The sequence below is a fragment of the Sus scrofa genome, chromosome 11, assembly GCF_054392235.1.
Source record: "Sus scrofa isolate SSC_HxYL_T2T_F1_AM1 chromosome 11, Sscrofa_HxYL_maternal_Yorkshire_Landrace_v2.0, whole genome shotgun sequence".
Taxonomy (NCBI): Eukaryota; Metazoa; Chordata; class Mammalia; order Artiodactyla; family Suidae; genus Sus; species Sus scrofa.
This window is the reverse complement of record NC_139393.1, coordinates 26,065,256-26,080,375: the sequence shown is the minus strand read 5'-3', so window position 1 is coordinate 26,080,375 and position 15,120 is coordinate 26,065,256. Positions and strand designations below refer to the sequence as shown.

The 15,120-nt window shown below is 39.5% G+C and overlaps 2 protein-coding genes and 1 pseudogene across 36 annotated transcripts in view; 1 reads left to right on the top strand and 2 right to left on the bottom strand.

Moving 5' to 3' along the window:
* Nucleotides 1-15,120, top strand: part of NAA16 (N-alpha-acetyltransferase 16, NatA auxiliary subunit) — a 66,734-nt gene that overhangs the window by 17,230 nt on the left and 34,384 nt on the right. For 9 of the 35 annotated variants that reach the window (XR_002336684.2, XR_002336685.2, XR_014819578.1 and 6 more), the window contains 3 exons: nucleotides 4,331-4,450; nucleotides 7,455-7,550; nucleotides 14,701-14,807. Coding sequence is in view for 17 of the 35 variants with exons in the window: in XM_084981889.1 (XP_084838015.1) it covers nucleotides 4,331-4,450; nucleotides 7,455-7,550; nucleotides 14,701-14,807 (323 nt within the window). In the remaining 18 variants the exon portion in view is untranslated. Of the gene's footprint in view, nucleotides 1-4,330; nucleotides 4,451-6,006; nucleotides 6,034-7,454; nucleotides 7,551-12,256; nucleotides 14,376-14,700; nucleotides 14,808-15,120 lie in introns of those variants that run through there. The other 26 variants (XR_014819576.1, XR_014819577.1, XR_014819582.1 and 23 more) reach the window with 5 other exon arrangements.
* Nucleotides 225-638, bottom strand: LOC100155826 (NADH dehydrogenase [ubiquinone] 1 beta subcomplex subunit 6 pseudogene; annotated as a pseudogene).
* The window catches only part of VWA8 (von Willebrand factor A domain containing 8), a 545,205-nt gene continuing 532,487 nt past the window's right edge, over nucleotides 2,403-15,120 (bottom strand). Inside the window, exon 30 of the transcript XR_014819568.1 lies at nucleotides 2,403-2,542. The gene's annotated coding sequence lies outside the window, so the exon portion shown is untranslated. The remainder of the gene's footprint in view (nucleotides 2,543-15,120) is intronic.

The following is a 15,120-nucleotide window of genomic DNA, read 5'->3' as shown; positions in this document are numbered from 1 at the left end:
ATCAGCAGTGACCCAGGCCACTTAACGTACTGCGCCACAGTGGGAACCCCTCCAGATACCATTTTTTTTTTTTTTTTTTAATCTGAGAGTAAACTTTATTAAAGTTACTTTTCCAGAAAATATACTCAGTAAGTGTGGTAATGTAGCAACAAACTTGGGCTCATATGCCTTTGAAATTTTATTTTATTTTATTATTTATTTATTTATTTTTGTCTTTTTGCCTTTGAAATTTTAAAGTTATCTTCAGTGATGTTGATCACGAAATTCTTTCATTAGTGGGATTACTTCTCCAGTTGCCAGGATTGTATCACCTGTGAATATTCTGGACTTCCTTTCAGCAGTGGTATATGGTTTTGCAGTCACGTAATATTTAAGATAATAATGATTCATTCAGGGATAAGTACATGAGTAAAGGAAAAGACACTGTGTTGGTATGTCTTATAGATCACATTCTTCCAGGGGACACCATCCTGCAAAAACTTACTCCAGAATTGCTCCATAGGCCACCCCCCCACCCCCCCCCCCGAGGGGGCAGCATGAGTTCCCCGGGGGCTCAGCTCCTGATCCTTCAGCCATCGCCTTCTCAGCTCTCGCAGCTGGTGCAGCCGCAGTTTCTTGTCGGGTGTATACCCCGACATGTCGCCACTGGTACCAAGGAAGCAGGACATGGTGCACCCCTGAACCAGGGTCCTGTCACTTACAGGTGCTCCCCCCTCTGCAAAGCAACCTTGGAGGACACCTGGGAGCGGCCCGCTGTTATGCCATCACTCGGGCCCTGCCTTCGAGCAGCTCCCCAGATACCATTTTTTTAAGCAGCATACTTAAACAGAATAAATAAGTAGAATAGAACATATTCTATTGCCTTCATATTCATTCCTCTCCTCCAACAGCTGTCCATATATTATAAAATGAGAATAGTAAGTAATGACACTGGGATTATCGTGAAAGCAAAAGTCATTTATTTTCATTATGGGCTCATTATGAAGATAGGATCCTGAGAAATAGTTTGTTAAGAATGTTTCCCAACTGGAGTTCTGCCTGTGGTGCAGCGGAAACGAATGTGACTAGGACCCATGAGGTTGCAGTTCGATCGCTGGCTTCGCTCAGTGGGTTAAGGAGCTGGCGTTGCTGTGAGCTGTGGTGTGGGGTTGCAAATTCGGCTTGGATCCTCCGTTGCTGTGTCTGTGGTGTAGGCTAGCAGCTATAGCTCCAATTGGACCCTTCATGGGAGCGGCTCTGAAAAGCAAAAAAGTTTCCCAACAGAGTCAAACACATTTTCTTTTTCATTCAAAGCTTTGCTCATCAGTTACCCCTTTCGTGAGTAATCTATATTAAATAGAATGTCCATATAAATTAATTAGTTTAAAGCTGAAGTCGCATATAGTTGCATGATTTCTAAAGCTTAATACAAATACTAGCTAACATTTATATACTCTTGTGTTTCACAGTATGGTGATTGCTTAGACTCCTTTATTTCGCTTAATTTTTTAGCACTTCTAACCACGGGTGTTATTTATTATCTCTTTCTCTTTTACTTTTTGCTTTTTATGGCTGCACCTGTGGCATGTGGAAGTTCCCAGCCAGGGATTGAACCCTCACCATAGCAGCAGCTTGAGCCACAGCAGTGACAGTTCTGAATCCTTAACTGCCAGGCCACCAGGGAACTAGTTAATAATTAAGACTCTTTTTTTTTTTTTTTTTTTTTTTTTTTGGTCTTTTTAGGGACGCACCCGTGGCATGTGGATGTTCCTAGGCTAGGGGTCTAATATGAGCTGTAGCTGCCAGCCTACACCAGAGCCACAGCAACGCCAGATCTGAGCCACATCTGCGACCTACACCACAGCTCACAGCAATGCCAGATCCTTAACCCACTGAGCAAGACCAAGGATGGAACCTGCAACTTCATGGTTCCTAGTCGGATTTGTTTCTGCTGCGCCATGACGGGAACTCCAACAGACTCTATTTTTAAGAGCATTTCTAGGTTCACAGCCAAACTCAGTAGAAGGTGTAAGCATTGCCCATATATACCCTCTGTCCCCATACATGCACAGTGCAGGAACTCTCAGTAATCCTTTTGCTGTGTACCATAATTGTGCATTTTACAGAATGTAACAGAGATGGAATCATATAGTATGTAGTCTTTTCATGTTGACTTCTTTCAGTTAGCAATATGCAGTTAAGTTTTCTTCAGGTCTTTTCTTTTTTCTTTTCTTTTTTAAGGAACAGCCATACTGTCTTCCACAGCAGCTGCACCATTTTACATTTTCACCTGCAGTGTACAGGATTCCAGTTTCTCTATATCCTCGCCAGCACTTGGTGTTTCTGATTTTTTTTTTTGTTTTCGATGGTAGCTATTGTTAATGGTGCAAGGTGGTTGAATCCTTTATTTTCTATTACTATTATTTTCTTTGTATTTTTGCCTTTTCTAGGGCCGCTTCTATGGCATATGGAGGTTCCCAGGCTAGGGGTCGAATGGGAGCTCTAGCCCCTGGCCTACTACACCAGAGCCACAGCCATGCGGGATCCGAGCGGTGTCTGCGACCTACACCACAGCTCACGGCAACACCAGATCCTTAACCCACTGAGCAAGGCCAGGGATCGAACCTGCAACCTCATGGTTCCTTGTCGGATTTGTTAACCATTGCACTGCAACGGGAACTCCTCTTCAGGTCTTTTCATGAAACTTTTTAATTCTCTTGCAGAGAAATGGGGCATGGTCATAGTTTTTTTTCCCCCTTTCATTTTAAAATTGAGTTATAGTTTGACATACTGTTTATAGTTTTAAGTAACAAATGTTCATGTGAATTCACTTTGTACCAAGTACTGTGCTGACCATTTTAAATACATTTTTTCAGTTGATTATCATAAAAACAGACTGATGTAGTTGATAATTTTCCAGGTAAGGAAATGGAAATTGGAAGTTTTGTAAGTTACACAAGGTCACAAAGCTAGAAAGTGGTAAAACTGGTAGTTACACCTGGTCTTAGTGTAGAGCTTGCGAGATACATAATATATACAGATAGTATAGTAATGTAATAACCACTACAACATGCTCCCTCCTCCAAGATGTTGAGAGCTGAAATAGTATTTATGACTGAAAATATATCAGTTTTTCAAATTTAATTTAATTTTTGCTTTTTTTAGGGCCACATCTGCAGCAAATGCACGTTCCCAGGATAGGGGTCGAATCGGAGGTGTAGCTACCAGCCTCTGCCACAGCCACAGCGACGTGGGGTTCCCCCACCCACTGAGTGAGGCCAGGGATGCAACCCACATCCTCATGGATGCTAGTTGGATCTTAACCCCCTGTGCCACAGTGGGAACTCCTGAAACAGAGTCTTCAGGGAATGGGAATTTTTAGGGATAGAAAGTTGAGATATGTTCTTTTTTGAGATTTTCCATTTTATCTTGATTAGATGTGCTTTCTATTTTATCTGAGAAGTTTAGAGTCTCTTTTCCCATACCCACTTTCAACTTGTATGGCTTAGTAAAAGCAATTGAATCTTAGAGGTGACCCTAAACTGCATGTGAACATGGTTTGCATAGTTTCTTGCTGTGAACTGTTTGGTGTTCTGGTTTTGTAAGGTAAACGTCTCTAATTCTAGTAACCTGGAAAGGATACTAAGAATTGAGTGGAGAATTGTTTAACATAAGACTTGATTAGCAAAAGTACATTGAAAATCTTGCAGTAGGAAGGCAGGGATATTTCATTAGGATTTTTTTACCAGCGTGTAAATAGTGTGTCTTTACTTATCTTAAGAATGTGCATAATACAAAGATTTTTACTGACAAATTAGTATCTTCTCTGTATATACATATATGTGTGTGTGTATGTATGTTTGTGGTGTGAGAGAGAGCCAAAAATGAATGTTAATGTAATAGAATGTGAAACTGAAGGCAAGCTGTGAATTAATCTATGTTTAGTTATTTAAACTGCAGCAAGCCCTTGAGAGCTTGTTGGGAGGTTCTAGCAGGGGAGGACAGCTGCTTGCATACCCCTGACCGAAGGGTGGTCCTTCTCTATCTGGGAAGGTTGTCCTCTTCCACTGCCTACCCAGCTTGGGGAGGGATGCACATGGAATGGTGAGGGAGGAAGAGGAAGCCGCTTAGCCAGCCAGATGAGCTGAATCATGCATGGTGGTCAGTGGGGTGAAAGATGTAGCCAGATCGCCTTCGCGTCCCAAACTGCAAACAAGCCCTAAAGAGTAGCATGGACAGTTCTGTCTTTTATAAACATGCATTACACGAATAATGCTTAGTGAAATCTCTTGGATCCAAAAGGTATTTAATGTTTAAGTAAAGTGAATATGACATTTAAACTTAATTTTAGGGGAAATGCTGTTGAAATTGGGAAGATTAAAAGAAGCGAGTGAAGTATTCAAAAACTTGATTGATCGGAATGCAGAAAATTGGTGTTATTATGAAGGCTTGGAAAAAGCTCTCCAACTTAGTATGTAATGATTTTTCTCCTTTACTTTCTCTTAACTAGTGTTTGAAGCATAGTAAAATATTAAGTTGTAATAATATTTGAGGATGCATATTTTTAGTACTAGCATTCATTTTTCCATTTAGAATTACAGGTTACGCATGGGAGTGCAAATGAATTCAAATATTTATACTTAAGTGGTAAATGCTTACAGATAATTTTAGGTTTCTGGTCCCTTAAAATGTTACCAATTTAGACTAACTAGAGTGATAGGGAAGAAAACGGGCATTCCCTTTGGGGGAAATGTCATAATTATTTAAAATTCTTAAAGAATTAGAGGACTGTTACTCTCAACCTCTAAAGATAAGAACTGGGCCAAAGAAATGTTGCTGGGAGTAAATTGTATACAGCATTAGCATAAAAACTATTCTTTTAATTTCCAACTAGGCTAATTTGTGTAGAATCAAATGTTATACCTCTTCTGAAATTAGATAAGCTTTACCTTTTTCAGAAATCTATAATATTCTTAAAAATTTTCCCTGATGTTTTCATAATTAAATGTCGTTAGGAGCAGTTAATGTTGCTGAAATTATGTTTACTCAGGGATAAGTATACGGCTGAAATAATTATGAAACGAATATAAAATAATTATGAAACTCGAGTGTATTGATACAGCAGCGTTTTAAAATTTATTTTTTTTCATTTTTTAAAGTTTTATTGAAGTCTAGTTGATTTGCCACATAGTGTTAATTTCTGTTATACAGCAGAGTGATTCAGTTATTTGTTTACACACATCAGTTCTTTTTCAGATTCCTTCTCCATGTAGATTACCACAGAATACTGAGTAGAGTTCCCTGTGCTAGATGCAGGTCCCCATTGGCCAGTCATTCCATATACCACAGTTCTTAAACTTAAGAAGTATGGTAATTTAGGTAGCTACCCATATTCATTCACAGTAGGAAGAGCAATGAGAAAAGGTTTTGTTGCATTGTAATCATTTGTATGTATTAGGACCAGCCTTCTGTTTATATTTAAATTTTAATGTCACAAATGATTAAAAAATATTTTTTCCTTGAGTTCCCGTCATGGCTCAGTGGAAACAAATCTTAACTAGTATCCATGAGGACACAGCTTCGATCCCTGGCCTCACTCAGTGGGTTAAGGATCTGGCGTTGCCATGAGCTGTGGTGTAGGTCACAGATGCAGCTTGGATCTGGCGTTGCTGTGGCTGTGGTGTAGGCCAGCAGCTGAGCTCTAATTCGACCCCTAGGCTAGGGAACCTCATATGCCGTGGGTGCAGCTCTAAAAAAAAAAAAAAAAAAAAGTCCCCCCCCCCATTTTTTTTTCCTTAAATTATTTTTAAGAAAATGAAAATTAAAATATTGATTAGATCAGAATTATATGTCTGAAGGTTGGAAACGTGAGATAAATGTGACTTTAAACTGTCAGTTACTGACATGTTAATAATACAGATATTTAAGTGTTTTGGCAAAATGAATATAATATATACCATATGAGGATTCATGCTTACTATAAAATATGTTAATTACAAAACTAATTGTATTACTTTATTTTTTTAGGTTCCTTAGGACCTTTTCTCCCCCATGGTAAGTTCTGGAGCTCCAACTTGTGACTTCAAATAGGGCATTGAAATGGTTTAGTTTTGTCTTAATGTTAATTTATATACATTTATAGGACTTGTTCTGTCTGGGGTAGTGGGAAAATATTTTTTATACTTACAGCTTGTCATTCTCTTAGATTAGGCATAAATATGAGAACTGTTTTGTAACAGTGTGCAATAGCCTACTTGTAAATTTTAGTGTAAGGGGCCTCAATATTTCATGAAGTCTCTAAATTGTTAGCAGAGTGTGAAAGTTATTTTTCACATATCCCAGTTTTTAAAATTGAACCACATTGGAGCTCCAAAACATATTATTGGGGGAAGGAAGGAGTCTAAACAAAGTCGGAGTTGACTTTTTAAAGTGCCATGTTTATAGTATTAATACTGATGCTCCATTTACTGTGGAGGCCTTGATGGTTAGCACCAAGGGTTCGTCTTACAGTAGTTGTATTTCCGTGGTCTGAATTAAAATCCACCTAGAATCTTATAGTTTAAAAATGGGTTTGTTTGCGTTTTCTTAAAATTTTTTTTCTTAAAATTCTGCTGTAAGTTGTCTTAATCGCTTACATTAAAATAATGCACGTGATCTTTCTTTGTAAATTATGCAGCATAATAAACTAGACCCAGATCCTGCTCTGCAGGTTGTTATTGTGGTTTACATGTAGATCCTCTATTTTGTACTATAAAATTAGTACAATTTATATTAGTACTGCAAAATTAGGTTGGTTTTGAGGGGGAAGAAATAACTTTCTGTTAGAAGTATGTTTTATATCATTATATTAGAAATAAGTGCCACTTTAAACAGTCTCTATTAATGGGGTTCTTCTTTTTTTTTTTTTTCCTGTGCCTGAACAGGGACATGAACTAAGAAGGTTATGAATTGCGTTTCATTGAAGATTTTAAGTGTCAAAGCTACTTTAGAAATTTAGTTTATCTTTTAAAAATTGCATTCATGACCCTGAAACTGTTGCTTCTTTAAGCTTACCAGTAGGCATTGTAGACTCTTGTTGGGTTTATATGTTAGGATTCATTGGGTTAGAGGATTTATGTAAGATATGTTATAAAGGAACCCACTCTTTTTTGTAGGTTGTGCATGCAGGAATATAGAGAAGTGCCATATATTCTTGAGTCTGTGTATCTTGGATGTGTAGGATTTGAATTGGATGTAGAATCTGTTGTGATGAAGTTTTGGAATTCTCTGGATATTGGGTTTCAAATGGCGGTTTACTGATTATATTATTTCATGGCCATAGAGTTTTTAATGTCATTATTACAAAAATTGACAGCACCTTTAATACTGATAATGTGATTTTTTAAATTTCTAACATAATTTCAAAAGTTTATTAGCATTTTATCACAAGTAAAAGTTTTTATGCTTTGAATCTCATACGTATTTACTGATAATAGGCACTTTAGAAGAGAGGCTTCAGATTTATGAAGAAATTAGTCAGCAGCACCCCAGAGCAATTTCACCTAGAAGATTACCTTTGAATCTTGTCCCAGGTAATATTAGGATAATTACTTGTTGAAATTAGTCGATGCCATTCACATTTTAAAAACTGATTTTTCTGGAGTAGAGTTTGCATCTACACCAGTCTTGGAGGGTGGGAGTGATCAGTTGTTAATTTGTTATGCATACATGTTGTTAAGAGTATTTATGTTGGTTTAGCTTTATGTTGCCTTTAAATATCAGAAATTATCTGTATAAAATTGTTTTTGTGTTGGGACTTTAAAGGTAAGCATCATATTTAGAAAATAAATTCCCTTGAATATATTATATGTGAGGTATTGTGATTTAAGTGCTAGAGGTTTTGAAATTTTAGATTCTTTAGGACGTAAATTCAGAGAAAGGGTCGTGAGCTCTTTGTGCCCACCATCAACAAAGAACGTCACCGATCCTGTGCAGGGCCCTCTCTCGTTAGAGTTGACCACGCTCCTGAAATTTGCCTTTTATCATGCTGTTGTTTTTGTAGAGCTGCATGTATTTTGTGTCCCTAGAACCAAAAACAAAAGCCCCGCTTTTTGTAGCTTTTGTAAATTGGAGCACTGTGGTAGGTATTCTGTGATGTGCTTTTATTTAACAGTAGTACATTCATGACCTTGATCTAAGTTGTAGCTGAACTCTTATGCTTTTGAGTTTATCGTAGGTAAATGTATTCTTCAGAGAATTAATGACTTCGTTGATGATGTTATGAAAGATTATGCCTTTTTCTTAAAGCCGTCTTGTATGTCTAGTTCAAAGCATTGTAGATTATGAATTATATATTGGGACCTCTGACATGTCTTTTGACTACAAGTCAGACACTAGGAAGCTAATATAACTTTAAAATCTCTATTGTAGGCATGGGGTGTGGAGGGGGAATTCATTTTCTAATGAATTCACATTTACAACGGAAATATTTGTATAAATAAATGTGTTATTTTCTTTTTATCAAAAGAGTCATGGAAATTAAAAGCTTTTTTATTGACTTGAAAAATAAAGGAAATACCTCTTAGAAATGTACTGGATTAGGCAGTAGGTACACATTCATTTTAAAAGAAAAAAATAGTGCCTTTCACTTACATAAATGATGAAGAGTATTGTTTTGGTTTTGTTTTGGCCTTGTGAAACAGGCAGATTTCCGAATGTTTTCCAGGGAACATTAAGTCCAAGTGGATGTTAATAGGCTTGATGGGGAGGGTGCTTAGTACTGTACTAAGAAGTTCTTTAGTCAAGTGAGTTTGGGAAGCTTTTGGTTAAACGTAGCAATCAGGTTTCTGCAGGACTGCCTAGAATTTTTTTTTTTTTTTGCTTTTTAGGGCCGAACCCACAGCATACAGAGGTTCCCAGGCAAGGGTTCAATTGGAGCTACAGCTGCTGGCCTACACCACAGCCACGGCAACTCAGTATCTGAGCCGAGACTGACCTACACCACAGCTCATGGCAATGCTAGATCCTTAACTCACTGAGCAAGGCCAGGGATAGAACCTGCGTCCTCATGGTTACCAGTCAGATTTGATTCTGCTTCACCACAGTGGGAACTCCCTGCCTAGAACTTTTAATTATGTGTTTTGAATTTCCACGGTCAGATATACTTCCGTATGTCCTTTAAAAACAAAAAGCTTTTTGAACTATTAACTCACAGACCATAAAATTCATTTCTAAAGTGTGCAACTCAGTGTTTTAGTATGCTCATGGAGTTGTGCCACCATTACTATCTGTTGCAGAAAATTTTCATCACACTCCAAAAAGAAAACTCATGCCCATTAGCAGTCCCCACGCCCTCAACCAGGCAGCCACTAATCTAACTTTGTGTACCTGTAGATCTGCCTGTTTTGAACATTTATATAACTGGAGTAATTCCATAGTTGGCCTTTTGTGTATAAGATAGTAAATATATTTTTACTGAAAGTTAGCCTGGGGCCAGTTGTTGATTGTGAAGTGTAATTTAGGTTAAAGTGGAATCACTCTGAACCCTCTAGGACATTCTGTCTTTGAAACACTAAAAGGGTCTTTTTACAAGGTAGGCCTCAGTTGAAGGGTCTTGATGGCTTGGGCTTCAAGGTCAGAGTCACTGTAAGGTTTTAACATACATGTGTTTATAAAGCTCTGGAGATCATGTATAAAATTGTGCAACTACTTAATTGTACCAGTGCAACAGCTGAATACTCACTGGTTCTTTTGCCTGTTTAGAAGCATTTTATGTGTAGTAAGAAAGGTATCTCAGCATTATCAGAGTCAGAAATAAGATCTTTTCAAGAAACATGATGAACTTGAAAATGCAAGTTTTGAAAAGGGCTTTCGGGTTTTTATTTTTATTTATTATTTTTTACGGCCGCACCACAGTAATGCCAAATCTGAGCCGCATCTGCAACCTATGCTGCAGCTTGCAGCAACGCCGGATCCTTAATCCACTGAACGAGGCCAGGGATCAAACCTGGATCCTCGTGGACCCTATGTCGGGTACCTAACCCAGTGAGCCACAGCAGGAACTCCTATTGCCTCTTTTTCTTTTTGGCTTTTTAGGGCTGCGCCAGCAGCACGTGGAGGTTCCCAGGCAAGGGGTCTAATAGGAGCTGTAGCCGACAGCCTACATACACCACAGCCACAGTACTGCCAGATCCGAGCTGCATCTGCGACCTACACTAAAGCTCACGGCAACACCAGATCCTTAACCCACTGAAAAGGCCAGGGATCGAACCCACAACCTCATGGTTCCTAGTCGGATTTGTTTCCTCTGAGCCACGATGGGAACTCCCAAATGTCTGGTTTTTAGATAAAAGGTTTATTATCTGTAGATTAGTGCACACAGCAGAAGTTCTTGGGGAGATTCTCCAACAGCCTGAAAAGTTAAGTGCTGTGAAAATAGCGCTTTTCTTTTTGTGTGTGTGTCTTTTTTTTTTTTTTTTTTTTGCCTTTTCTGGGGCTGCTCCTGCAGCATATGGCGGTTCCCAGGCTGGGGGTCTAATAGGAGCTGTAGCCGCCAGCCTACGCCAGAGCCACAGCAACGCCAGATCCAAACCTCCGAGCCTCGGCTGCAACCTACACCACAGCTCACGGCAACGCCGGATCCTTAACCCACTGAGCGAGGCCAGGGATCGAACCCATAACCTCATGGTTTCTAGTCGGATTCATTAACCAGAGTCACAACGGGAACTCCCGAAAATAGCGCTCTTCAAAATAACTAGTTTAATTCATTGTATCTATTTGCCTTCCTTGGCTCAGGAGGGAGAGGGAAGGAGATAATCCAGAGTATTAAACAGAGAATGCTAAGCAGATTTTGCTTCTGTTTTATTTTTGTTTCATTGGATTATTTATTTTTATTTTTATTTTTAATTTTTTTTTGTCTTTTTTTTTTTTGCCTTGTCTAGGGCCGCTTCCTGTGGCATATGGAGGTTCCCAGGCTAGAGGTCTAATCGGAGCTGTAGCCACCGACCTACACCATAGCCACAGCAACACCAGATCTGAGCTGTGTGTGCGACCTACAGCACAGCTCATGGCAACGCCGGATCCCTAACCCACTGAGGGAGGCCAGGGATCGAACCCGCAACCTCATGGTTCCTAGTCGGATTCGCCAACTGCTGAGCCATGACAGGAACTCCTACTTTTATTTTTTATTGAGATATAATTGATATATAATGTGTTAGTTTAAGGTGTATGTTTTGTTTTGATACATTTAAATATTCTAATATTACCACTGTAGTGTTAGGTAACGCCTCCACTAGGTCACGTGATTATCATTTCTTTTTTAGAGTGAGAACATGCACTGTTATTTAGAAAAAATCCCATTTATCAGATCCAGTCTGATCTTGGTGTTTTTATTCATTATTTTAGCAGTGTTTTTTTGGACATCAGTTTTTGTGTGAATCTGCTACATCTAGTGAAGAATTAGCATAACATCTCTGTAGTCAGATAATTTGTTTTATAAGTTGCAGTACTAAGCAGGCACATTAATGATTGATAGACTTTTTCCCCCTAAAGGAAAGACTCGGCTGGGGGGGGGGGGACTAAAGAATTATTTGAAAATAAATGGGAAGAAGAGAAATTATTTATTTTTGTGAAATAGTTTTATATATAAAGAAAAAATTATGTGATGTGTAAATGGTAAGTAATTTTGGCATGTAGTGTGTGACTGCATGGTTGAGTAGCTGTGTGGGCTTCTGGTTTAGACTGTGCCTTCATACAGTTCTAAATAAAAGGGTACAAAAGGGTTTTCAATTCAAAGTCTTTTTCATGTCCGGTCACCACGGTTTTTTTTGTTTTTTGGGGTTTTTTTTTTGTCTTTTTGCCTTTTCTAGGGCTGCTTCCTGCGGCATATGGAGGTTCCCAGGCTAGGGGTCTAATCGGAGCTCTAGCCGCTGGCCTACACCACAGCCTCAGCAGCGCGGGACCCGAGCCTCGTCTGTGACCTATACCACAGCTCACAGCAACGCCAGATCCTTAACCCACTGAGCAAGACCAGGGATCGAACCCACAACCTCATGGTTCCTAGTCGGATTCATTAACCACTGAGCCACGATGGGAACTCCATGGTCACCAAGTTTATTTCCCTGGAGACAGCCACTGTTGGTTTATTCTTCCAGAAGTACATCGTGCATATAAGCCAAAGTTCCTGTCTGAGGGTTTATGTATGGTTTTATTTTCCCCCTTTTGTAGAGAAGTAACAGATTCCTTTGTACCTAGTTTTCCTTTTCACTTACCTCTATACCTGGAGTTCAGTCCTATGTCAGTACATAACGCCTTCCTTATTCTTTCTCATAGCTAGAGCTGCACAGTTGAAATAACAGCTTATGGGAGGAGAAGCTTTCCATATTGTGGATACTTATGGGCTGAGTACATTGGGTTTTTTTGTTTGTTTGTTTTTCTTTTTTGGCCACCCCACAGCATATGGAAGTTACCTGGCCAGGGGCCAGGGATCAGATCCCAGCTGCACTTGCTACCTACACCACAGCTGTGGCAGCACCAGATCCTTAACCTGACCTGCTGTGCCAGGCTGGGGATTGAGCCTGTGTCCCAGCACTCCAGAGACACCATGGGTCCTGTTGTGCCACAGCGGGAACTCCTCTGAAACTACTTGTGATTTTTAAGGAAGTAATGATGTATGTTCAACTCAGAGTGGAATTTTATGTGGTCTTGGTATACTTTGTATGTTCATCTTTTGAAAACCACAAATGAGCAAGGCTGCACAAAATTTCATTCGGGTTAAATGTTCATCATTACTTCCTAGTTTCAGAGGGAGTTCCCTGTGGCCTAGTGGTTAAGAATCCAGTATTGTCACTGCTGCAGCTTGGGTCCCTGCTGTGGCTCGGATTCAGTTCCTGGTCTGGGAACTTCTGCAAGCTGTGGATGCAGCCCCCCAAAAAAGTAGTTTCAGAGATCAAATCTTCTAGAATTTTCTCTGATGTAAAGACTAGGGATGATCTGAAAACAGTCTTTATAATAAATTGAAGTAACAAACTTTAAACCTGTTTTTATATTCAATAAATTTTTCACTTAATAAAATTCAAATTTTTCCTTCCAGTTTTTGACATCAGGATTATGTTGAGCATGCATGTTTTGTGCAGTACTGTCAGTCATAACCAATAACAGTAACCACATGGATTGTTGAGTATTTTGGTACAATGTGATTCATAAAGAATGACCTTGGAGTTCCCATTGTGGCTCAGCAATAACAAACCCAAGTAGTATCCATGAGGTTGTGTGTTCAGTCCCCGGCCTCACTGAGTGGGTTAAAGATTCTGCATTGCGGAGTTCCCGTCGTGGCGCAGTGGTTGACGAATCCGACTAGGAACCATGAGGTTGCGGGTTCGGTCCCTGCCCTTGCTCAGTGGGTTAACGATCCGGCGTTGCCCTGAGCTGTGGTGTAGGTTGCAGACGCGGCTCAGATCCTGCGTTGCTGTGGCTCTGGCGTAGGCCGGTGGCTACAGCTCCGATTCGACCCCTAGCCTGGGAACCTCCATATGCCGCGGGAGCGGCCCAAGAAATAGCAAAAAGACAAAAAAAAAGATTCTGCATTGCCCTGAGCTGTGGTGTAGGTTGCGAACACGGCTCTGATCTGGCGTTGCTCTGGTTGGTGTGGCTGGCGAAGACTGGCAGCTGCAGCTGTGATTTGACCCCTACCCTGAGAATTTCCATATGCCACAGCTGTGGCCCTTTTCAGGCATGACCTAAAGAAAAGGAATGACCTTAGTTAAGAAAGGTCAGTTCAGTAGTCTTAGTCTTACTTTGACTTAAAACGCTCATGGCATACATGTCTCTCTTTTTTTTTCCTTTTTTTTTGAGTGAGCAAATCTGTGTCCTTATGTGTTAATCTTACTGTCAAAAAGGTTAGAGCCTTTGTATTAAATTTTTGTTTTCAATTTTTTCTGCTTTTAAAAATTAACACTGATATTTTCTGGTAAGTGTTTAGCAGTAATAGGAGATTTATTTACTTGGTGTTACCAATGGGGTGTTTATTTACTTCTAATGTTAGAATGCCCCAGGGCTCAGTCTAATGCCTTACATATGTTATTTTACTTATTGCCCATCTCACCCACCAAAGTGTTAATAAGTTCCACGAGGGCAGAATTTAAAAAAATTTTTTTTCGTTTCACTCACAGCTGTATCCTGGATACCTGGCACAATGCCTGGCACATAGTAGGTGCTTGATGGATGTTTGTGAAATGAATGATTCTTGATGTACATCACTAGTTGATTTGGAAGACATTTATAAATACTGCTTTAGTGTCTCAAAAGCTGCTACTTAAATACAGGGCTGGTTACAGCAGAATCCTTCTGTGGTTGGCAGAGTGCCTTCTAAGATGTCTGCACATGGGACTGAGCTCTGCTGCTCGGCGAGATTAGGAAAGGTACCTCCTCTGGGGACCTACCTTCAGAATGGGGAGTAGGTTTCTTTTGCTGAAAGCCGCACAGCCATTTTGCGTACCTGCTTCTCGAAAGTGTCCCTGGAAGATACTTTGATTGTAGACATAGGGAAAATCTTGCCGACCGAAATCTTTGGTGTTAGGCGTTTTGGGGGGTTAACAAATAAGAAACGATGCTGACCAACTTTCTGGGTTTAAACATTGGGTAGGGGCATCATTGTTTCTGAAGGAGTTTTATTTTTATTTATAAACTAGTTTTGAGAACTGTTTGCCTCAATCGAAGTATAACAAAGTACACTCTTGTTTCTAGGTGCAAAGTTTAGAGAACTAATGGATAAATTCCTGAGGGTTAACTTCAGTAAAGGCTGCCCACCCTTGTTTACCACGCTGAAATCTCTATATTACGACGCAGAAAAGGTAAAATTTGGTCTTTATTCAGTTTTGCGGTAGTGTTTTTGCTAACTTAATTATTATAGAAGGATTTCCATGTAGATAATAATCTAAATGCTTTGGTCATTTTCTGTGTTCTGGTAACGGTGTGCACTTTAGTCTTAAAATAGATGAATTGAAATTCTATGCCTGTACCGTAAGTAATATTAAAGGACATGTCAGCATGTGAAATTGATTACATAACGGTTTTACAGAAGCACTAATAGGTGGCTGTTTTTATTGGGTATACTCTGCTGGTGGGATTTTATTTTTTTTATTTATTTTTTTTTTTTTGTCTTTT